The sequence below is a fragment of the Balaenoptera musculus genome, chromosome 1 (genome assembly GCF_009873245.2).
Source record: "Balaenoptera musculus isolate JJ_BM4_2016_0621 chromosome 1, mBalMus1.pri.v3, whole genome shotgun sequence".
Taxonomy (NCBI): domain Eukaryota; kingdom Metazoa; phylum Chordata; class Mammalia; order Artiodactyla; family Balaenopteridae; genus Balaenoptera; species Balaenoptera musculus.
In genome coordinates, this window is record NC_045785.1 from 168,554,497 (window position 1) to 168,580,303 (window position 25,807).

A 25,807-nucleotide genomic window follows, 5' to 3' on the forward strand; every position below is an offset into this window, starting at 1 on the left:
AATTTCTGTTTCTGATCTTTCATTGTTAGTGTATAGGAATGCAAGAGATTTCTGTGCATTAATTTTGTATCCTGCAACTTTACCAAATTCATTGATTAGCTCTAGTAGTTTTCTGGTGGCATCGTTAGGATTCTCTGTGTATAGTATCATGTCATCTGCAGTGAGAGTTTTACATCTTCTCTTCCAATTTGTATTCCTTTTATTTCTTTTTCTTCTCTGATTGCCTTGGCTAGGGCTTCCAAAACTATGTTGAATAATAGTGGTGAGAGTGTACATCCTTGTCTCATTCCTGATGTTAGAGGAAATGCTTTCAGTTTTTCACCATTGAGAATGATGTTTGCTGTGGGTTTGTCGTATATGGTCTTTATTGTGTTGAGGTAGGTTCCCTCTATGCCCACTTTCTGGAGAGTTTTTATCATAAATGGGTGTTGAATTTTGTCAAAAGCTTTTTCTGCATCTACTGAGATGATCATATGGTTTTTATTCTTCAATTTGTTAATATGGTGTATCACATTGATTGATTTGCATATATTGAAGAATCCTTGCATCCTTGGGATAAATCCCACTTGATCATGGTGTATGATCCTTTTAATGTGTTGTTGGATTCTGTTTGCTAGTACTTTGTTGAGGATTTTTGCATCTATATTCATCAGTGATATTGTTCTGTAATTTTCTTTTTTTGTAGTATCTTTGTCTGGTTTTGGCATCGGGGTGATGGTGGCCTCATAGAATGAGTTTGGGAGTGTTCCTTCCTCTGCAAATTTTTGGAACAGTTTGAGAAGGATGGGTGTTAGCTCTTCTCTAAATGTTTGATAGAATTCACCTGTGAAGCCATCTGGTCCTGGACTTTTGTTTGTTGGAAGATTTTTAATCACAGTTTCAATTTCAGTGCTTGTGATTGGTCTGTTCATATTTTCTATTTCTTCCTGATTCAGTCTTGGAAGGTTGTGCTTTTCTAAGAATTTGTCCATTTCTTCCAGGTTGTCCATTTTATTTCATTGGCATAGAATTGTTTGTAGTAGTCTCTTAGGATGCTTTGTATTTCTGTGGTGTCTGTTGTAACTTCTCCTTTTTCATTTCTAATTTTATTCATTTGAGTCCTCTCCCTCTTTTTCTTGATGAGTCTGGCTAAAGGTTTATCAATTTCTTTATCTTCTCAAAGAACCAGGTTTTAGATTTATTGATCTTTGCTATTTTCTTTGTTTCTATTTCATTTATTTCTGCTCTGATCTTTATGATTTCTTTCCTTCTACTAACTTTGAGTGTTGTTTGTTCTTCCTCTAATTCCTTTAGGTGTAAGGTTAGATTGTTTACTTGAGATTTTTCTTGTTTCTTGAGGTAGGCTTGTATTGGTATAAACTTCCCTCTTAGAACTGCTTTTGCTGCATCCCATAGGTTTTGGATCATTGTGTTTTTGTTGTCATTTGTCTCTAGGTATGTTTTGATTTCCTCTTTGATTTCTTCAGTGATCTGTTGGTTATTTAGTAACGTATTGTTTAGCCTCCATGTGTTTGTGTTTTTCCCTGTAATTGATTTCTAATCTCATAGCACTGCAGTCAGAAAAGACGCTTGATATGATTTCAATTTTCTTAAATTTACCAAGGCTTGATTTGTGACCCAGGATGTGATCTATCCTGGAGAATATTCTGTGTGCCCTTGAAAAGAAAGTGCAATCTGCTCTTTTTGGTTGGAGGGTCCTATAAATATCTATTAAATCTTTCCATAGTGTCCTATAAATATCTATTAAATCTGTCTGGTCTATTGTGTCATTTAAAGCTTGTGTTTCCTTATTAATTTTCTGTCTGGATGATCTGTCCACTGGTGTAAGTGAGGTGGTATGGTCCCCCACTCTTACTGTGTTACTGTCGATTTCCTCTTTTATTTCTGTTATCAGTTGCCTTATGTATTGAGGTGTTCCTATGTTGGGTGCATATATATTTATAATTGTTGTATCATCTTCTTGGATTGATCCTTTGATCATTATGTAGTGTCCTTCCTTGTCTCTTGTAACACTCTTTATTTTAAAGTTTATTTTATCTGAAATGAGTGCTGCTACCCCAGCTTACTTTTGTTTTCCATTTGCATGGAATATCTTTTTCCATCTCCTCACTTTCAGTCTACATGTGTCCCTAGGTCTGAAGTGGGTCTCTTGTAGACAGCATATATATGGGTCTTGTTTTTGTATCCATTCAGCGAGCCTGTGTCTTTTGGTTGGAGCATTTAATCCATTCACATTTAAGGTAATTGTCGATATGTATGTTCCTATGACCATTTTCTTAATTGTTTTGGGTTTGTTTTTATAGGTCCTTTTCTTCTCTTGTGTTTCCCACTTAGAGAAGTTCCTTTAGCATTTGTTGTAGAGCTGGTTTGGTGGTGCTGAATTCTCTTAGCTTTTGCTTGCCTGTAAAGCTTTTGATTTCTCCATCCAGTCTGAATGAGATCCTTGCCAGGTAGAGTAATCTTGGTTGTAGGTTCTTCCTTTTCATCACTTTAAATATGTCATGCCACTCCCTTCTGGCTTGTAGAGTCTCTGCTGAGAAATCAGCTGTTAACCTTATGGGAGTTCCCTTGTATGTTGTCATTTTTCCCTTGTTGCTTTCAATAATTTTTCTTTGTCTTTAATTTTTGTCAGTTTGATGACTATGTGTCTTGGCATGTTTCTCCTTGGGTTTATCCTGTATGGGACTCTCTGCGCTTCCTGGACTTGGGTGGCCATTTCCTTTCCCATGTTAGGGAAGTTTTCAACTATAATCTCTGCAAATATTTTCTCAGGTACTTTCTCTCTCTCTTCTCCTTCTGGGACCCCTATAATGTGAATGTTTTTGCATTTAATGTTGTCCCAGAGGTCTCTTAGGCTGTCTTCATTTATTTTCATTCTTTTTTCTTTATTCTGTTCATGGCAGTGAATTCCACCATTCTTTCTTCCAGGTCACTTATCCATTCTTCTGCCTCAGTTATTCTGCTATTGATTCCTTCTAGTGTATTTTTCATTTCAGTTATTGTGTTGTTCTTCTCGGTTTGTTTGTTCTTTAATTCTTCTAGGTGTTTGTTCTTTAATTCTTCTACGTCTTTGTTAAACATTTCTTGCATCTTCTCGATCTTTGCCTCCATTCTTTTTCCGAGGTCCTGGATCATCTTCACTATCATTATTCAGAATTCTTTTTCTGGAAGGTTGCCTATCTCCACTTCATTTAGCTGTTTTTCTGGGGTTTTATCTTGTTCCTTCATCTGGTACATAGTCCTCTGCCTTTTCATTTTGTCTATCTTTCTGTGAATGTGGTTTTCCTTCCACAGCCTGCAGAATTGTTGTTCTTCTTGCTTCTGCTGTCTGCCCTCTCTGAAATGATTTTTGCTCATTATAAAAAATATTCCTTTTGTTGTATTTGTAACTTTGTATACTATCTTCTTAAAGGTGGATCCCAAAATTGTATAAGCTTCAAGCCCCACAACACATGAATTGGCCCCAGGTCACATGTATAGGAGAAATTTACAGTGTGCTGGCTAAAAAAAAAAAATTTAAATAACTTTTAAAATTTAGTATATTGAAAAGAAAAATATAAATAAGAAAACTAGCTAGGCACTTTTCTACTTAAGTGGTCTCTCTTTTAATTAATTTTGATTTTATTTTTGCCTCTGTCTGCATTTTTGCCTCTATTTCTTTGATGCATGATTGTTAAATGATGGCAATGAGAGAAGTGTGAAAAAGGGATTCATTTTGGGGACACAACAAGATATTTTCTTTAACCACTTCAACTGACTCTTCAAAGAATACTTATAATGGATAATTTTATCCCTTTCATATATTACAGGATAATAAAAACTGTAATGTTAAAGAGGAAAGAAATAAAATGTAAACGTTAATAGCTAATTCATTCTCCATGGTAGTTCACTCCTTGGCCTTTTCTGAACAGAGACTGCCAATAGTAACAAATTATGTGATGATTATGTGATATGGACAGTTCACTTGGGACCAAGAACAAATGACCAAACTTCAGGACCTGCCTCTTAAACTACGGATCCAAAGATCATAGGTCAGAACTTTATTCACTACATAATCTTCCTGAAAGAATAAATCTTCCAAGTGTCCAGAGGAAAAATGAGTACCAAACAATAGCATTTTAGTCACCAGAAAGATAACTTCTACTTTAGAATATTGTGGGGATAAATAGAATAAAAGTGCTTTGTGCTATTCACAGGAAGGCACCATAGAAATCTACATTATCTTCTGGCTTGTTTCACTCGTTTATATGCAGGCCCTAGTTTTTCTCCATCTTTGTACATGAACTCACTTAGAATCAGTTTCTTATAATACTAAACCATTTCAGAGAAAGCATGAAAAGAGAGTTCAATGAATTGCAGGTAACTCAAGGAGCAGTACATAATCAAAATGCTGGTGCTTTCAAGAAGGATAACTGGATGGTGATAAACCTAGACACAGAGAGAGAGAGAGAGAGAGAGATCATCCTAAAAACTAGGAAGGAACAAAATTAATGTTTTGAAGTGAAAGAAGTGGTTTTATAATGATCAAGAGGTCTAAAATGAACCCAAGAGAGTCCTTATAGGGGTATGTTTTAATATCACACTTGAGTTTCCCAACCATTGCTGTGGTACACCATTGCCTAAGGACAATGCCTTATGAGAAGACTCCCCAAAGATACTTTCCAAATACACCATATATACAAAGACACATCTCTCACACACACACACACACACACACACACAGGCAGGTGCACCCTGAAAGGCTGCAATTCTTCTGTTACTGCAGCACCTCAAATTAAAAGTGAGCAATCATATATTAAGTACTTAATATATGTAAGGCATAGGATCTTCCCACTTATGATACTGGAAAGATAGAGTTGAAAGCAATAAATGATTTGGAGGACTTACTATACTTCTTAATTTTTGCGTTTTTTCATCTTATAAGATTTATCTTGTAAAGATGTTGTCCATACCAACAGACTACCACTTAATTTTTGGTATATCAAATTTACTTTTTAAAATGAAGGGATTTTCCTTCTGTATACAAATGGGATTTCATATAATTTTCAAAACAAAGTAGCTGAAACCATTTGTTTCTCTAAAAAATAAAGTAATTAAAAATAAAGTTTTGTCAATATTAATCAGAGTATGGAGCCTTTTTAAAGAATCATAAATAACTGAAAGTTGTTATCTCAGAGTTGATAAGAAAATTTTAACTACCCACTAAAGGAAAAACATTAAAATCTATTATATAAAGATGACATGAAAGATATTTCCACAAAATATGTATTTTAATTAACTATATAATTTTTCATTTTAGTTTTAATTTGAATATGTATAAATTATTAAATTCCATAACTAAAATAAAATGTACATAGTTTTAATATACTGAGTTATAAGTATATCTTATAGTTATTTATCCTTTTTATTGACATATTAAAATTTTAAAAACCAGGGTAACATTTTCACTAATCAGGAAACTATTAATGTGTGTAATTTTATATAATAACCTATATTTCTAAATATTAATTTTTCTGAATAGATCTTGAGTTTTACATTTGTATCTGCAACTTTGCTGATCTCCAGGAGGATACTTAAAAATTCTGGCAACATTTCAGAGGCAATATCTTTTAATGAATCCAACAATAGGCCTTTGCATATATCTACCAGTAGGTGGAGCAGACAACATAATTTACTACCCAAGAACAAGGACGAGGGAATGAAAGTCTGTTTATCTGGAATAAAACAAATCTGCAAATAAGATTTTCTTCAAAGGAAATATGTCCTATATGTGTTAGATTTAGTTTGACTGGTTACTGAATCAAAATAAATAACTATTAAATAATCAATCCTTGCAGAAAGATAAATTAAATTTACAAATGAAAGCAGAGTTTGCGTTTTACTTATTCAAATCAACTAAAATTAGCTTTGTTTTCACAAAACTTTTACAGGGACAGAGATTTTTTGATGTGTTCATTTAATAAGGGCGCTAAACCAATCCTGTTTTACAGGTGATGGGGTGCATAACAAATAGTATTTTCTGGGAAATATAATTGACTAATCCTATTATGTCTGTAGCAACAAATTAACCTTATTACTACTAGTAAATGGTGATTGATTATTCATGCAAATAAGTTATCATGTTCAGCTTTCTGATTGAAATAAACATATACAAAAGGTGCTTTAATATGACTTGAACTTTTTAATTAATAAAACCCTGAGGGGTCTATTAATTCACTTATTGCAATATTAGTTATTTACTTGTGTAATTCCTATTAATGCTAATACATTTGCTTGCATAAAAATGAGATCATTATTATCACTAAAAATTAGTAATAGATTTTAAGATGTACATTAGATTTATACTAAAAAATGGCTTAAAACTGACTTTAAAACTATGCTGTCAGTATGAGTATATCAGTATATCAGCATAATCATCCTAAAATTAATACATTAAAAAACACATGACTTCATTTATTATCTGTATATGAATTCACATATTCACAATTTTAGCTTACAAAATTCTTCACCTTTTCTTATGCATTTGTCTGAATTAATGTTTTATTTCAACTCATCTAAATTAAGCTATATTAGAACTATGAAAATTTAATATGAAAATTAGTATTCTAGAAACTACATTAACATCATTCCTAAATTATTGAGACCACCAATAAAATAGTGTTTTTCTCCTGTCTAACAATGCTGTTAGAATTATTCCATTTAAGCAGCTCAAGAAAACTTTTCTCATCCTCATACACTTCTTATAAAAATTACTTAGGTTTGAAAATTTTTTCAGTAAATTTTCAAATATCTGCACAAACTGAGAGTTAAAACTTACACAAGCCTTTCAATACAAATAAATTCATATTTTGCATTTATTTTGTACTTAAATGTGTATTTAATATAATTTGAAAACAAAACTCTAAAAACAAGCAATGCAATTAATCTATAAACATATGACTTAAGAATATTTTTAAAACTGCAGCTTAATTTCTTCTCAATAGCCAAGTCATTCTGAAAAAATCATTAACAATACTCGAAATGAAATATGTATCTTTCATTCTCTGACTCTTGCTTAGGTTTGGAAAAGTATTTAAAGATTTTTATTAAAATAAAATAGTAAATGGAATCAGCAAAATCATAAATATAGGTTGTTAATTTCAGTGAGACTGTCTATATAAGCTGTAACAGAAAGTTGGCAATTTCCTTCCGGGCCCCCCAAAAATTGTCTGGCATTAGACTGAAATTAGATGGAATGCTCCTTGTGGTTAAGGAGCATAATATACATTTGTATAACCTGATTCTAGCCCTAGCACAGTAGCAGAAAGATTGTAGGTACTCAAAAATATGTTATTTGGAGTAATTAACTGATGAATTTTAAAGTTAAGATTTATATTCACTCTATTTAGTAAATATCAGTGTTGCATATTTTTGTGTAGGTGAAGTTGATTTATAATTGTACCTATAATATCGGTTTTAAAATTTGACTTTTTAATTTCATGATGAAAAGCACTAATTTAAAGGTAAGTAAAGCAAATCTGGTGGATATAAGGAACAAAACATTTAAAATTTCCAGTACCATCCTGTTAGTACAAGCAATCCCCTGACCAAAGTAAACAGATGAGACCAGGATGATGCCACTATTCTATTTTATCATGAAAGAAAGAAAGGAAGGAAGGAAGGAAGGAAGGAAGGAAGGAAGGAAGGGAGGGAGGGAGAAAAGAAAGAATGGAAAAAGAAAGCCTCTCTCAGGAACAAAAGTGTATCCATAGTTTCAAAGGGCTGTCCCTTTTGAACAAAAGTGTGTCCATAGTTTCAAAGAGCTGTCACTTTTATCTCTAGTTAATTGTAATCAAATATTAAAGACCACTGTGACAAAATACACCAACTTGCAAGATTCAAATGAAAACCCCTGACATTTTAATAATATTCCTCTTCAAGGGAAGTGATTTAAAAACATCATTTCCCCTGTATTGCCCTCAGGTCTGTGAAGCCAGGTGTGAAATGTAGGGTAGGCAACACCATTATGAAGATTTCTAACTAATTTCCTTTAATAACTAAAGAAAAGCAAAGAAAGGAAATGAGAAAATGAATGCTTCCGACAGCTAAGACAAATTGAAGAACATGAAAGCGTAGAATCTTAGTTTATCCTTGACAGGTTAAATTCTAATAATATGATTGTTATCATCTACTGAATGTTCTCTAAGGGCCTGGCAATATTTTAAATACATTACACTTAGTCCTCACAAGTTTCTCTCAAGGTGCAGAGTGAAACAGAGGCTCAGACAATTCTAGGTAATCTCCTAATACCTTCCCCTAAGTGAGAGAGCTTGCATGCCAACTTAGCTCTGACTGATGTAAATGTCCACACTCTTTCTACTGCACCATAGCGCCTCAGAAAAGAAACATTTTATTGGATGCTAGGAAGTTCTGGGGACAAGTGATCACTAAACTAAAATTTATATACACTGATATTACTAGCAGCCAACATGGGATAAACAGGAGAAAAATGAGATACTGCATTGACAGCTTGTATTGTTAATACAAACATACCTAAAACATAATGTTAATATTGCTTGAAAATTCGTTAAGGTCCATGAGCCAAGTCACATGGTCAGGTTTGTGAAATAATTTATTAAACCAGGCACTTAAATGAAAAACTGAAATGAAATCAAAATACTTTAAAAAATAATGTATATAAAATATCTATCATACTCTCTGACACATGGTAAAGCACTCCGTGGATAGGTGCTATTGTATTATTTTTATTAGTAAAACATCCAAGTTTTTATGGTCTTTCTAAATTATTCCACTATACACCCAGTAACTAAATAACCCTGGATAAAACAGAATTAACAGATGTTTCAGTTAAATCTGATTTCACCATTTTTAAGATTGCTTTCTCTATCACACTACCAATCATAAGTATAAACCACACAATTAGAACTCAGATTAAGTTTCAAAGTATAAAGAGAGTTCAAAGTTATCATAGAAAAAACTGTCCCCAAGAATTATTACTAGGTTTAAAGAATTACAGGATATATTTATAGCCCCCCTTAGTTTCATCAAAATTGAAATTACCAGTAACTAAAGTTTGAAAAAAATGTGTTGCTAAAAAGAATCCTTGATCTGTAATTCTATATCTTTAAAATGTAGCCCACTAATCAAACGACTAAAACATTTACATTGTTATGGATTTTATAATAAAAAGTGAAAATACTTTTACCTTTTATTTTTAAAACTCTCTTTAAATTATTACCTAAGCATATTTAGAGTTGAAAGACCTCAGTTTGAATACCAGAGCTATTACTAGTAGTTTTGTGCCTATGACCAGTCACATAATTATCTGAGTTTCAGTTTCCTTGCCTGTTAAATAAAGACAATTCAGCTACCCAAATCCAAGTAAATATTACGATAGTCATCATTATTGTCATTTCAACTACCAAAGAGAAGCTAGAGGTACAGGAGGCCTGTTTTTCAAACTTACATGGCCAGCCCAGTACTTAATATGGTTTCAACTTTGTATGCCTCTAAGGAAGACTCTCACCCTCAGCTCTCACCCTCTCCCACTGGGACTTCACTTGCCCCTCCCTGTCGGAAGACATCTGCATATGCGACTCAGCTAGAACTCTAAGACTGGACTTGAAGTCTAGGAGAAAGAATAAAAACCAAGAAATTGCTAGTTTCCAGCCTCAAGCTCAAGTAACAAAACACATCTCATCCCCCAAATTCATGCTTTTTTTTACCCGTATTTCTTTGTGAGCAGAATATTCGACACGCGATTTTTTTTTTTTTCTTAGCAAACATGACGAGATCTGAAGCAGTAAAATCTTCCCACGTAACAGAAAAGAAATTTCTAAGTATTCCAAATCCCACATTTATATTTCTATACGAAGATGCAACTGCTCAAGCAGTATGTTTAAAAGCTATACCTGAAAACTTGCCTCGGAATTTATTAGATTAATAGAATAGAAAGGATGCAAGAATGGTTTTAATCTCAACATTCGCTCAATTAACAGAGAAAACGTGAAAGTGACCTCAGCTTAATAACTTCTTAGTTCTTGATCAATTCACAACACAACAATAAGCCTCTCAGGCTGGATTTGGAAAGGAAGGTTATGCCCTTCGTGGCGGATGGCAGCGCTGACTTGGACCTTTCTGCCAGCCTCGCCCGGCTGCCCCTATGAAGCTGCTGTCAGACCAGCCGGGGTGCCTGCGTGCACCTACACAGCAGCACGGAATTGAACTCGAAGTAGTGTCTCTGTGATATCTTTTCAACAAGTCATGTCCCATTCAGCCTGCTAGTTTATCTCTGTCAGGCTGGGTGCCCAAGTGGCTTCCGCGAGCTGTCAGGGACAGGCAGACCGACCTGCTTTGTGCTGAGGAGGTAATGCATCTTTCGGGCTTGGTAATCTCTTTTCTTCTCCTCCCTTTCCAGGTCGGCCTTCTTCTCTTCCCTTTCTTTCATCTCTGCAAACTCCTCCAGAGCCTCCCTGCAGGGAATCAGTTTGCGGTTATTCATGATACGAAAAATCTGTTAACCTTTTAATTCTTTCACTGATGAGAATCAAGGAAGTTTTTGAGGGGTAACCATTGTCCACATCCATCAAAATCAGTGGTGGAATCGAACTTACCTGCACATTCTAGGGGAATCTTTGCAATCTTTAAAAAGCATTTAAGTGATTTTTCAGTGGTGCAATTTTGAAAATCAAGTATCTACCTATTATAATCAGTTCAATAGCTGAGGAACTGTATCAAATGCAAAGTAAGTTAATTACTATGCTATCATTTTCTTTGGCTATCTTGGACTTAGTTAAATATCCTAAGAAAACATCTGGGCTATTGATTTCCTTTAAATTTGGTATTTACCAAGTTCTCATTGTTTATTTTATACACTAACAGGCTAATTTAAAAAGTGTGATGGGTTTTTACACATATACTTAATTCATTCTAAGTTTACTTCAGTTAAACAGTTTAAATAATATCAACAAGATTACATATATTATCCTGTACTTGAAAGGTTGACATTTTGTTCAATTATATCAATAATTAGAATAAAAGGCAAATTGGGTGCATAAGTTCACAACTTTCTAAGTGTAATAAATTCCATTAAAACAATGAAATTTTCATCATTTATGTATATATATTTTTAAAATTTAAACAAAAAAATCACCTCTTAAAATATACTCTGACAAATACCTGCTAAATAGAATATTATCAAATTATGGAAGAATAAATCCTTTATTTTCATAGAACAAGTTTAACCACTCATATTAAAATAATGTTTTGAAATTGTACTTTATGCTTTTAAAAAACAGATATGTAACTTAGTGTCTAATTCTATAAGTAAAATTTTAAGTAAAGCATCTGGGCACATACCTCAAAGATAGCAGGGGAAAGTAGAGGGGAGAATTCCAAAAATTAAAAAAAAAAAAAAGATTCTCATTTCTACTTCAATGACTGGAAATATTTTTGTCACAATTTTCTGTTAAAGGCTACTAATACAATACTTCATACAAGGTTACTTATGAAACACACTGACGTTTAAAAATCACCATGCTCTGCTATTGCAGCAGAGCTATTTTTTCCAACATAAGATTAAATTGCAAAATAAATGAATTACTTGGAGTGGCATGGCCCTCATTTTGCCACCCTTCTCTTGAAAATTGCTTATTAATATGAAAAAAGGAGTCAGAAAATAGCCTGTTTTACTTTATGCATAGTATTTTGGGGGCTCCTGCACCCACGGAGCTGGGCTGGCTGCATGTTTAGATTGTGCTGGCAGGCTGGTACAATGACCTTTCTGACCTGCATCTCAAGGCTATTATTAATCGCTAAGTAACCTGGTAAAGCCAAACAAATTTGTTTCCATTGAAAGGATCTCTATCTGTGTCTGAGAATTTGTTCTGTACCAAACAAACCTCATTAACTGTGTCCATTTTTGACAAAGAACCAGGAGTTAGAGGGATTGGTGACCTTTCTTTGTCCTTAGGTACAAATTTCAAGGCAGTTACATATGAATAAATGAGAATTTTTACCAGGAAAAGTAACAATCATATGTTACATAAAAAAGTGAATATGTCATTAATTTTCACCTTTACTTTTGATACTGTGTAAAAAATAAATATCTCTTCTATAATTCCTCTTATAAATCTTTAAGATAATTTAAAATAACCAATGAACTGCCACTATAAGGATAATTACTCAGATATGCATGTATCCGATTTTATGTTACTCCGAAGATAAGGACAGTAATTTTCCGAGTAATCACAAAAATTAAAAAACACATCTACAAAGAAGTTTGTCTTCTATAAATAATTTAATGAATATGAAGAGATCTTACATAAGAAAGAAAAAAGTCCCAATAAAATTGAACACATACATGAACAGGCAAGGTACAAAGAAGTAAATAGGACTTGGATACAAAATGAGGGTGGAAATTACTTGAAGTAGTAAAAACCGTCCATCTTCAGGATATGGAAATATAAAATTAAAACAATGTGTACTTGGGGAGCTTGACAAGGAGAGTTAAAACTGAGAGAGATGTAAAAGAATGTCAGTTTCCAGTATATAAAGAAAACACAGAGTAAATCTAGAAGGAACTGGGAAGCCCTACAAATAAATCCAAGAAATTTGACAAAACCCTAGAAAAACTAATCTGGGGTAATCTCAAACCACAAAAATAATTAATTTAGTCAATTCATACAATTATTGAAAAAAAAATCAATCTAAAGTTCCTAGCTGATTTATTGCCCTACTTGAGAGTGTACAGTTGTATTGAACACCACAATTATATTTATGTTAAATATTCTTTGTTAAATAACCAAGTAGGAAGAGCTGAATAAATTATTTATCCTTGATATACAGGTTTTTGTTATAGCAATCTAGATGAAGATATGGCTCAGTGTAAAGGATGCAGTAAAAAATTATGATCCCATTAAAGATTAAAAGCTGGAAACCATTGTAACTAGGGTTCCCTGCAAAAATATAAAAGTTACCTATTTTTTAATCCAGCTATTTTTAAAATGCTTTATAAACAATTAAAGATTTCTCCAAATAGTTTCAGGTTGTTATGAATATTTTTTTTAAATTTCAGGTGTATTGACTTATTTCTATCTTCAAAAAAAATCCTGTGATATATATGGGATAGGTATAACTAATTACCCTATTTTACAAATATGAAAACACATAAAGAGATGAAATGACCCATTCTGAATAACAAATCAGTTAATGGCAGAAATGGAATTAGAATCCCTAGATTTGCAGGTTCTCTAACCACAGACCTGCCTATAGTCATCCTGATACAAGAAATACTACGCAGAAGCTACTTTTATTGAAGGAACCGTGCATATTTTCTTTTATCTTATGATCCTGTTTCCTATTATATAGTTAGAGAAACCTGGATAAGTCCCCAGACTTTCTGTACCAGTTTTTATATATACAAAACATTTTATGATATTAGTTTTAAAATAAAGGCAAAAATTACTGAAACTATGTAAAGCTTTACATATTTGAATATATTTTGCTAATGATATCTATAATGCTAATAAAATATTTACATATTCTAATCGTGATAACAATAATAAAAATAATAATAGCCACTTGGAGGCAATATAGGAGAGCAGTTAAACAACATAGACTCTGAAATTACACCTGGTTATAAAATCTCTGCTGGGCTACTTACTAGCTCTTTAATCTTTGAGCCTCACTATCCTCATCTGTAAAATGCAAATATATTAACAGTATTTGTATCTTCTTCATCAAGCTATTGTGAGGATCAAATAGATTAATCTATGTAAAGTGCTCAGAGTAGTGGCTGGCACATAGTAAGGTGCTACATTACAGAATGTTTCCTGTGAGCTGCGTACTAGGTTACTTGCTTTATCTACATAACTGAATAGGAATCTTTTATGCTTTCTTAAATCCCGTCAATGATCTTCTCCTTTCTCTCTCCACACTAGTGTGCACTTTACGGATGAGATTTCCCACAAGGCAGAGCAAGGAATCTGGCTTCCTAAGAGGCAGGAAGCATGGGGTAAACCTTGACCAGTGGGAAACAGAAGACAGAAGAGATTCATGCAAATGAATTATCCTTTTTTGCTGTCTTTCACATACTGCTTTGAGAGGTCTCCTTGCAGATTGGGAGAAAACCTATGTGGCTAACAAAAGAATGCACACCTGCTCCACTAGGTTGAGTCACTCTGGAACGTGATGTGAAGCAGTGGTCCAGGGCTGCAGGAGGTCATCCTGTCACATCCTCCCTATAGGACCAAAGCACCCAATACAGCTGCCCTGACTGTTGGTGGCTGACAGCTCAAGCTACATCCCACTGGAGAAAATCAGCTGCCCCACCCCAGGTTTTGTCACCCTCTCCCCGAGTCTGCATCCAATGACTGGTGACTGAAGGAATGCACAGGCCCAGAGTCTCTGTCAATCTAGCACTACTCTCAAGGCTCATCCAAGTCTCAGAGCTTCCTGAGATTGGCTGAGACTTCCGACGCAGCTCATCTCCTCCCTCTGCTTTCCTCTTCCATTCCCTTAGAGACATTATTCCCCAAATGCTCCCCAATAACACTTACGAACCAAATCACTGTCTCAGAGTCTGTTTCCATCTCTGACACTTCACTCCCCTTTCTCCCTCACCCTCGTTGTCCTAAGCTAGAACCACCCAAATAAAGGATTGGCAGTTTAATCCTTCACTCACATTTTGTTTCCAAGAGCTTCCTGGCTAAGACATCTACAATACCTCATTTAATCCTTTCACAGTCTTGTGAGGCAGATATTACCCACACCCATTTCACAGAGGTGAGATCTCTGCCCAAACTCTCAAACTAGAAAGTGGCAGAGTTAGAATTTGAATCTAGGTCTGACACCAAAAATCCATGCCTTTAAGCACAATACTATACTCATACCATACATTTTGCCCAGTCCAATATTTTATTTAGATATCGATAGACCTTTTTTTTTCTGTAACTTTGAATATTGTAGTATCCATATTATTTTCCCAAAGTCCGCAAAAGGGAAAAGCTGCTTTGTTTTGGAAAAGTTTAAATGAACTATCACTACTCTTCTTCATCATCAGATCATAACATTATAACTGGGGAGCTACACGTGACCTTGGAATGGACAAACTTTTGCATTTGTAGCCACACATGTCATCTCTTCTTAACACATGTTTTCCACTTGCTATTTTTGAGTATATAAAGAATGCTAATGAACATCATAATGTATAAAAAGAGACAGAAACTGACAAGATCCTTAAAAGCTAATTAGCACAAGGCAACTAACAAGCAATAAAAGCCCACAGGCCTTTCAGGATGGGCCCTGTTTATCTCTCCATCTCACTTCATACCACTCCTCCTGTGACTACTGTGCTTTGGTCAGCATGGCTTTATTTATTTCCTAGCAAACAATTTACCCAATGACCCTATTTCCGTTCCTAGAAACGGTTTACCACAGGACCTTCACTTACACTGTATTTTCTGCCTTGAATTCCCTTCACAGCAAGCTGAATTTTCTCCCACTGTTATTCTCACTCATCATACCATAATTCTGTTTTTTCCTCTATAGACCTTAACATTTATAATTATGCCTCTATGGCTGTATTTGCTTATTTAATGTATGTCTCACCCACTAGATTGCAAACTCTATAAAGACTATGTCTGTTTTATCCATGTTTATTTAAATGAATAAATAAATAGATTTTACAAAGATAGTCCTGGACAGTAGGACCATTACATTGGATATGATTACTGTCGTAAAGAATTCACTCTATTGTCTCCATATAAATATGGAAGTTTGCGTATCTGAATGACGACAGGAACCTGAGAGAAGTGACTACAAAAACAAGTACATGATTCTGCTCAGTTCTGAGCCCAGATGAAAGCTAATGATTACTTGCTATCATGCAATAATTCATGTTTTCTTGCATTGCACATTTTCTTTCTCTCGTCACAATGACTCGTCCTTTTAAATTGTTTCTTGATTTTTGTCCAAGGTCTGAGCCAAAGAAGAAAAATAATGTACCTTCAAAAACTATTTCTTGAAGAAAATAGAGCACTCCACTCAAAATTATTTTCAGAAACAAATAATATTTATAAGATAAAAAACATCCAAATTCATAATTACAATTTGGGAATTATTCTCTTCTATATATATTACTGACTAAATTATTCACAGTTCAGTATTCGTTCAGCAGACTCACATAATACTTTATTTACCATAATAAAAATTATTAAGATGGTCACCTATGCCATTCAGAAGGGAGCTATATATTTTGCCATTGTGTTTGATTTTCTTATTCATTTCAAAATATAGTACTAAAAAAATTGTGTATAATTTTTATCTTCTAGTGCAGCAGAACGACAGTAAGTAACAACAATAAAGACCAGAAATCTCTACCCTTTCCTCTAAAAAGGCTTCTAGATCCCTTTAAAAAGAATTACTCTCTAGCTGTTCCTACTCTAACAATCCTTTACTCCTCTTTTATATGTCTCCTACTTTCTATAACAAATTATACCTGTAAACATGCACCACTTCAGCACTCCTCCTACTATGTGCTAAGGTCCTGAAGGTCAAGGTTAAGGTGTGCCCCTCTCAAAATATTTGGCCTAATATCTGGCATAAACTAGGTGTGAGCCTCCTTTTTAACTATTTCTCAGCCGACTAGTAGTGCATTTCATCTCTTCTGGTGGTTTAATTAGAAGAGGGAAGAAGCCACGTTGAGAAAGCCTCCCTTGGGAAGGGGACGTAGAACCCAGACTCTGGCTCTTTGCCAAGGGCAGCGGTTCTCAGAGTGTGGTCCCTGAACAGCAGCATCAGCTTCATTGGGGAACTGCTAGAAACGCACATTCTCAGGCTCTGGCCCAGACCGACTCAATCAGAAATTCTGGGGGATGGGACCCTGAGTCAATCTCCTGCCTGCTAAAGTTTGAGAAGCACTAGTTACAGCAATGAGATTGTCAGCTCTGTTGAGGAAGTAAGGTGATTCGATTCTACTCACTAGTATGACATGAAGCGATGCAATTATATTCAGTTAATGATCTAATTATGAATATCACCATATTAGCTAAAGCACTATGAAGTACTACAAAGGAGACAGGATACGTACATCCCAATACTTCCATAGAAATCATAATTTTGACAGAGAAATTTAAAAATTATATGGAGATTGTTTTAAAAGCACAGATGCCCCAAATTCCATAATTTCTCAAATAAAAACAAAAAGCTATCATCTGTACCATCCTTCAGAAAAACATATAGTTCTAAGAAAATGGATTTAAACAATTCTCTAGAGTCCTCACTCTGTTTGATGGCAAAGTCAGTGATATCTTCTGTTGTAAGAAGCCTTCAAAATACAAATAGCTGAACAGCATGAGTTTCTGCTGGGGTATGTTATGACACAGAAGTATTTTAGTTAAATTTATTGAATGGACTTATGTTGTATCTCTAACAATTGTCTACTCTCAATCTGTCCATATTAATGTAACCAAATAAGAAGATAATAAAAGGAAAAAGGGAAGGCTAAGTCTAAAATATAAGTAAAATTACTAACCACAAATAAAGCAATTACATGCTTGGAGTTGGTACGTGACATCCAAAAATATTTTGAGACTGATAAAACCTTAGAACAGATGATCTGGAAGTCATTAAGATACTCAAAATATTTGCATTTGAAACAAAAGCTTCATGTTAAGTCAGGCAAATCATTTAAACCAATAATTTTATCTACCTGGTTACCTAGGCCCTGGAATTGTTGGACAGGTGTTGTAAATTTCATTAGGGCAGCGCTTTCAAAAGGGAAAATATGGTTTTAAAGTAAGCACTCTGTAGTACATAGCCCTTGATACTCAAGCACTCAGGCTGCTCCTGAACAACACACCTTACTCTGAAATCTGGAGTTAAGACTTTCACATTTTGAAAACATTTAGAAAAGGGCTCTCATAAAACACTTTTCAGTAACTCTTGAAAATCCTTTGTTTGTAGTATAGATCAATTTCCCTTCAAAATGTCTAAGCTACTTTTACAGTTAATATCATGAAGAAAATTAACGCACATTTGTTTATTCACTCAGGCAGTCATAAGTATGCTTAAAATATTAAAAGAAATAAAGTTGTGTAAAGTCCAGTCCCTGCCTTCAAGTAGCTTGCAAATAAAATAGCTGATAACTAACTAGCTTATAGACAGAATAAGTCTATGAAGAAACACATAAACAGTGCTTAAGTTCAGAGAGCTCCACTCTGATTAGAGGGGTCAGAAAAGGCACTGGAGTTGGGAACAGAACAATGAACAGGCTTTCACTAAAGCGAGCAAGCTGGGATGGAGGCGAGTGGTAATGAAACCAGGATGGATTATTCACAAAAAACTCCAGCTTTCTTTGGTAGACTTGATCTATCAACAGCAAGTGGGGGGCAATGCACTTTAGAGCAGAAGAAAGGCTTCCTGACCAAGGGTGAATAGTCTCTCGAAGGGTAATGCTAGCAAATTTGTACGCTATAGACTAGATATTTTGAGAATGAAAAAAGTGAAAAAAGAAGATAATGGTCAATGTCATAAAATTACAGTACCATGACTTCACTCTGATCGTAAAAAGGGAGCATCCAATTGCTCCATTATTTCATTTGCGTACTTTTCATGATTTTAAAAAGCAATAAGACTCCATTGAAAGATCATTCATGAAAATCAATTTTTTTCTTCTTCTGGCTCTTTTGAATACACTCAGTTGAAAAGAATTTTTTGCATAGCATTCTTTCTAAACATATGCACGTATATCACTGTAAAATTATTTTCTTTTTACTATTCTGGACAACTTCTATAAAAGGAAGTAAAATTTTATGTAATATATATGATGTCCAATAATTGAGAGTAACATTGAGCTAAGTACAATAATAGGCATAATAATAAAATATATTGACTTAGTGCATCATTTTCAGGAGCTCCAAATGTTTCACAGACATTAGTTCATCCTCACAACATCCCCCTGAGGTTGGTAAGGGGCAGGTATCATTAACAAGGTTCCTGTTCTTCTTTGTGAAATGAAATGACTTTACAGACGGTGATTCTGAGACACAGCGTGGGGGCTTTCTTGCAAAAAGGTAGATCAAGGCACATCACATTCTCTCTCCCTTGAGAGTGTGTCTTCACAGTAATTCATTCAGCTGTGGCGAATGAGGATCAAGCTACTCAAGTTTTGTTTTGGGTGGAGTTCAGAGTTGAGTAGCTAAAGTTCCCATTTGAAATGAAAAGAATTGTAAGATCTTATTTACTTTGCGTTTACTCCAAAATCACACATCGTCTCTTATTTAAAATGTGTTAACTTCGCTTTAAAGCAAAAATAATTGTGGTTGCTTTTTCATGCAATCCACTCCACACAGATCAGGGACCTCTCTAAACTAATCCTGATGCTATCATAAAGCACTGACCTACCATAGGATGATGGCAACTATTTTAAAGCAGTCTATCACATGTAACTTCAATAAATGAGTTTGGGAAAACTATTTATTGACCAATTATTTTCTAATTGATCTTAGATATCTCTTTCATATGAATGCTAAACAGAATCTTATCCTAGGTATTCTTAGCCAGGATAAGAAAAGACTACAAAATAGTAGTAGAAAGAACAGAGAGAGATAGAAACTGGGGTGATTTTCTCTCAGTTCTCTTCAATGTCACTCCTGAGAGAGGAAATAGACAGATTAGAAGGGAAACAAGATGGAAAAAGCTTAAAGGCATTACAAAGGGGGAACGAAAAAAGTATTTTTTAAAAAGTGATGCTTTTTATACATACACACACTCTTTAGGAATTCCCATTCTACAATAATATTTTAACTAAGATACATGTTAACAATTTTTTCTCAATGATCCAAGCTTTTAAGTATTATAACTATTTAAGAATATAATGCATTTACTTTGGGTTTGCTTAATTCTTATGCCAAGAAGCTGCTCTCAAATATAATCCTCGTGTTTATAGTTTACATATTTCTAGGACCTCTAAGTCACCTTTTACTAGGGAAACCTTAAAAGGAAGAAAATACAACAGATTACATTAATCGGATCTGTATTTTAGAGTCATTCAGGCAGCAGAAGGTAGGACAGCTTGATGAGGAATGAGAACAGAGGGCTAGGAAAAGAAGTGATAGAGCTTGGTCATCAACAGAATGGAGAAAAGCATCTTTAGTATGAATCCCATGTTTCTGGCTTGGGCACTGAAATGAAAAATGGTCCAATTCACCATAAGAAGAAGAGATTTGGGGAAAAAATTATTAGTTCACATATAAAGATGCTTAATTTGAGGTGTCTGTGGATGTCCAAGTGGCAGTGTTAGGAGGCATTTGAATAAATGTTTATAATAATCAGAACATTCTTGGCTGGAGAACATTCAGATTTATAAATCATCAAAACATAAGTGGTAACAGAAGTCACTGAAGTGGAGGAGACTGGCCGGAGGATAAAGAATGAAAAGGCAAGTGCATCAGAGAGAGAATACTAATATTCAAGATCAGGCAAATAAAGGCGAGTACACAAAAGAAATGGAGAGGAAACAAGCAGAAAAGTAGAAAGGAAGCCAGGAGAGAGTGCCTTCAGAGAATCTAAGTTACAAGAGAGAGTAGAGAAGAAAGTAATCAACACTGTCATGTACTTCAAAGAGGTCAAATAAGGTGAAGGGCAAATAGCCAGTTGGATGGTACTTTAAATAATTTTTTAGCACTAGTTACATCTTCTCAGTACACTTTCACAGTAACTTAAAATGTAACTTCAAGCATGACTGTAAATGTGTATTATTAAGATATCAGGTACCCAAATCTGATTTCCAATATATAAATTTACTCTCAATCAGCAATATTAAAAACAGCATTACCAATCCTTAACGCAGAATTAAACAGGGGAAAAAAAACACAAAAAAACACTCTCTTCCATCCACCTCCTATCAGAGGATCAGCCAGGATAAGTGAGAGATAAGAATTTCTCATCCATCTGTTCCTCCAGGTTGGACAACCACGAGGCTAAGTCCACAAACCAACATATTTTAGTCCCTTGCTTTCAAATGAGTAACAGTTTATTGCTATGTTCTGGCTCCTTTTTCCCCCCAAATATCACCACAGAAAAGAGAGACTTGAAATTCAGAGAGCTTTTTACTGTTTAAAAAAAAAAAAAAGTTACAGAAGCCATTGTTCACTACATTACTGTGTCTCCTATTGAGGATTCATATGTGAAATTTCCAGAAATTTCTAGAAAAGCTGTTTCTTGCATATGCAGTAATGTTTTCTCCATTTTGACAATGGGACATGCTTAACTAATCACATCCCCTGATCAATCACACCATCAGAGTTATCATTCTGTATTTTCCTTTACCATGATCCTTGTTTCTTTTACTCATAAATGTCTTTTGTAAACTTCTTGAAATTCATTGTATAAAGAGTTAAATTTGAAAAACATTAAATATATATATACAGATACATATATAACAAAATTATACCTGATGTAATAAGCTTTTTCCTTTTATTAATTCTATCTCAGGAATGAAGGGTTTTTTCCTTTTTATATACTTGGCTTTAAAAATGTTTTGAAATAGCAAATTGTTAAAGGTAGTGCATTCTTGGTAAAAATAAAAATAACGTAAAAAGTCTGTGATCAAATAGTTGATATCATTCCCTATTTTAAAGTGATTATATGGATTATGTCATTAATTACTAATGATGGATAAATAATAGACTGTTTTTAAAAGAAAAGATTACATGCTGTACTTTAAGTTAGACACTCTAGTATGTTATTATCTAAATTCTACTAAATTAATTGCTATAATTATTGTCTCTTCATATATAAAGTGATTCTACAGAAAGAAAGTCATGCGGACAGTTAACATTACAGACTAATTTGGTCCTTGAAAACTAAAATGTTATTTTCTTTATGTCTTAGGCTAGCCCTTACGAAAAGAGCCTGTCACCTAGATACAATTCGATAAAGCCAAACTGCTATCATTTAGTTGGCTGAGATCGGAACATTATATTTTTAAAATGTGGTTTATTGAAGCATTATCTTTAGGTAATCATATTTATTCTCCTTATTTACACAATATCTATGGTGCTCCACTTATGTCCTTGAAACAGGGAACAGGGACACCCTAGTATGAAAAAGTGGCCTCGCTGCTGGAGTTCATAAATTTTGTTCAGCTTTGGATGAGTTCAAAGAATTGCCATGTAAGAAAAGCCTTACAGAGGGAATTTATCTGATTATGGCAGTAATAATTACCCAGCTGTTTATTGCAGATAGAGAAATAATTCATGTAGGCAATAGGCCGTGGTGGCAATGACACTCTGCATTTAGTAAATATGCAAACTGTTCACTTCTAATTAACCAAGCTAGAGGATGCCCTTATTAAATGTATAAACTAAAAGTGCCTTCCTGACAAGTGATGAATTGTTACATTGCACAAACTCTTGCCACAGAATTATTGGAGTGAACTTGGGGCTTAACTTCATTAAGAGATCTTGTGGGATAGTTAAATGAGGATGGACAGTATAACAAGGCTTACCTGACAGCCAATGATATGTTAGAGCTGAATGGAACTGCACCTTTTCTTCTGTCCTACTTAACTGCTCAGATTCATGAGAGATAAATTGTGAAACTGTGGAGTTAATTTGAGTTCAAATAATAAAAATAAATGAAATAACACGACAGCCCATTTATGGAGGCTACCTGACAGTTTACCCAGCAAATGAATCTACGAAACAGCCACTTTTTATGGGTCAAATCTCTTTCATGTATCAACAATGGAAAATCTACCACTCTTTCCGTTAACCGAAAATAATTTGTTTAATAAAAATAAATAGTTCTATTGACTAGATTAAAATAAAATATCTTTCAAAAAGGAAATCGGTGGGTTTTATTAAAGAAAAGTAATACAGTATGGAAATTACTCTTAATATTGCTTTGCTCTGAATGGGTTTTATTTAATTTTACCAAATAATTAATTATGAGATAGTTCAGTGTCTATATTCTATGCTTACCCTTACTTTAAGGTAACTATTCATTCTTTAGCAAATATCTATACGGATATGTCCATCCTAATTAAGAATCTTATGAAAAATAATACTTAGAGGGAAGTCCTAGACATAATGAAGCAAAACTAAAATATTTCTAGCTGAAGTGTAGAATAGGTGATAATATCTACCTCACAGGTTTGTTGTGAAAATGGAAGGAGATAATGAGAATCAAGGGTTTAGCACAGCACTTGGTATACCATAAGTGCTCAATATATGTTAGCAATTTATAATGTGCTTGAGTGGCAATAGCTCTATTTGATTGAAAGATTAATCCCTAGTGTTTTCAATGGGAGGTTCATGCTGAGGTCTGTTAAGACTCTACACTTGCTCTTTCACCTGCATCATACAGCCTCTGAGAATGTAAAATGTGTGAACTGGCATTTCAGATAATATCAGAATATTATTGTAAATGTTTGCTTAATTATATATTTATTGTAAAACATGAAACAATATATAAAAGAAGTATTACATATTTTAAGAGAATCAGACTTTGCCACTATTGAAAGTCTAATGTGGCTCCTCCAGATTTATAATATATAAGTTAACAAATTTTTATGTACTGAGGAAGAATATATGATCCCATCTTCGAAATATATATGCATTCATACAGACTTTTTTTAATGAACACTCTATGTCAAGAACTGCAACAGGAAATAGAAAAATGGTCATTATTACAAAGATAAAACTTTCGTATCTTAATGCAAGAAAACTAGTATCGAGGGTTAAAATAAAACTGCTTTAATTAAGAAAGAACCATATATACAAATAAGAAAAATAAAGGTTTTATAAATGCATCTATACATGCAAAACAATTTAGTTTCCACACCTTGAAGAAAGAGTAAGACTGAAAAAAGTAAAGAAATGACACTCAAAGAAAGCATAACAATAAAAGCTAATATTGAGTGCTTGTTAAAGTATGTGTGGCTTTGTAGGAAAACAGTAAATGTACGCTCTTTTGCCTTTCTTAAATCAGCCAAATGAACAAACATAAACAAAAACATATGAAAAAAAACGAGGAACAGTCACAACCCCCATCATAAACTCAAGAGAATAACTAGGAATTGAATAAATGGAGAATATCTGTCATATTCAATTAAATTTAAAGTACGAGTTCAGGGTATTTTCCTCAATCACAAAGTCAGTGTAGTATGTGGGAAATATCAACATGTGAACAAGGTTGAAGAACCTAGTTAAGTACCCTCACCAAGACGGATAAAGACAGGGACTGACTGGCATGCAGACTTGAGGGAGAGAATTTGAGGCCAAGCAATTCCTCTTTCCATTGATCAGAACTGCTGACTGAGTTGAGACTTGATGGCAAACCTGGGCTGGAGGAGAACGGGGAAAAGTAGCCTGGGAGCCGCTGCATAAAGTGAACTGGAGAAAGAAAAGACAGCCCATAACATGTGGAGCTTCACACTGATCGTGCTTCATGAAATCAATTTCCACAGTGACAGGAGGTCATCAGACCTGGGAGGACAGCGGCAGGAGCACAGCTGCCCACGGCTCCAGCTCACTCTCCACCCCTCGTTAGATAATTGAATGAATGAACGAGAAAACAAACCATCGATGTCTAGCTTAAGTACTAAAAAAAAGTACAAGAATTTGAGATCCAATCAGAAATTTTAGTAAGGTATAAAATTACTCTGCCAAAAGATATTGCTTTCCTATATGTAAAAAAGAAATACTTAGAAAATGAAAGAAAATATACTATTAGCAAATAAAATAGAAAAATATGAAATTCTTAGAAATAAAATTAGCAAGAAATAGGTAGACCCTGTAAAACAAAATTTTATTAATGGACATTTTTTAAAAATCCACACAAATGAAGATATATGCCTCATTGTTTGGCAGGAAAACTCAAATTATCAAAATATCATTTTTCCCTATACTATTTACAAATTTAATTTAAACCCATTTAAAATCCCAATTTGCTATTTTTTGAAACATGCCAAAATGACTCACTATTTAGTTGGATAAAAATTAAGCAAAAAGAGCCACAGATGAAAAATAAAAGTAATTTAGAGCTACTTAAGCCATGCAATAAATACTATACAGGATTACAAAGAGAGAGAGAAATCAGATGGCATCAATAGTCAAGAAATAGGCCCAAGTACATGTGAAGACTCTTAATATGTGGTAAGATGGCACTTAACAGGGAGAGATAAGTCAATTATTGAATAAATGCTATTGGAATAACTTGTTAGCCATTTTAAAAAATCTTAAGCTGGATTTCAAATTTACTGCTTATATCAAATAGATTCCAGATGGTTTCAATATTAAAAGTTACAAAAGAAACCCTAAAATATCAAAAGAAATATGGACGACTATTTTTAAAGTCATGCAAAGAAGAAATCAAAACAGAAGTTACTGAAAAATGTAACCAGAAAAAATGGAAAGGTCAGCATATTTCAAAATCTCCATAAATATGTTGGAAAGACAAGAGCAAACAAGGGCAGATAACTGCATCACTGATGCCAAAGGGTTTGTTTCCCTAGCATATACAAGGATTTTTTTACAAATCCATATGAATAATAATTATAATAAAATGAAATAGGCAAATTGAACTAGGCAAGTCATTAAAGAATACAAATGGCCAATATAAGATATTCAAATTCCTAAAAATAAAAATAAAATTAGATAAAATTTAGATGGAATTGTTCACTTTATTAAATTGGCAGTGATAAAAGTCAAAATCCAGTATTGGCAAAGGAAACAGAAACTCCTATGCGTTGTTGGTAGAAGTATAAGTTGACATTTTTTTAATGGCGAATTAGCTTATATGC

At 33.9% G+C, this 25,807-nt stretch overlaps 1 protein-coding gene across 1 annotated transcript in view; it reads right to left on the reverse strand.

Moving 5' to 3' along the window:
• The window catches only part of SPATA17 (spermatogenesis associated 17), a 191,531-nt gene that overhangs the window by 97,844 nt on the left and 67,880 nt on the right, over nucleotides 1–25,807 (reverse strand). The window contains exon 6 of the mRNA XM_036865026.1: nucleotides 10,349–10,472. Within this exon, the coding sequence (XP_036720921.1) occupies nucleotides 10,349–10,472 (124 nt within the window). The remainder of the gene's footprint in view (nucleotides 1–10,348; nucleotides 10,473–25,807) is intronic.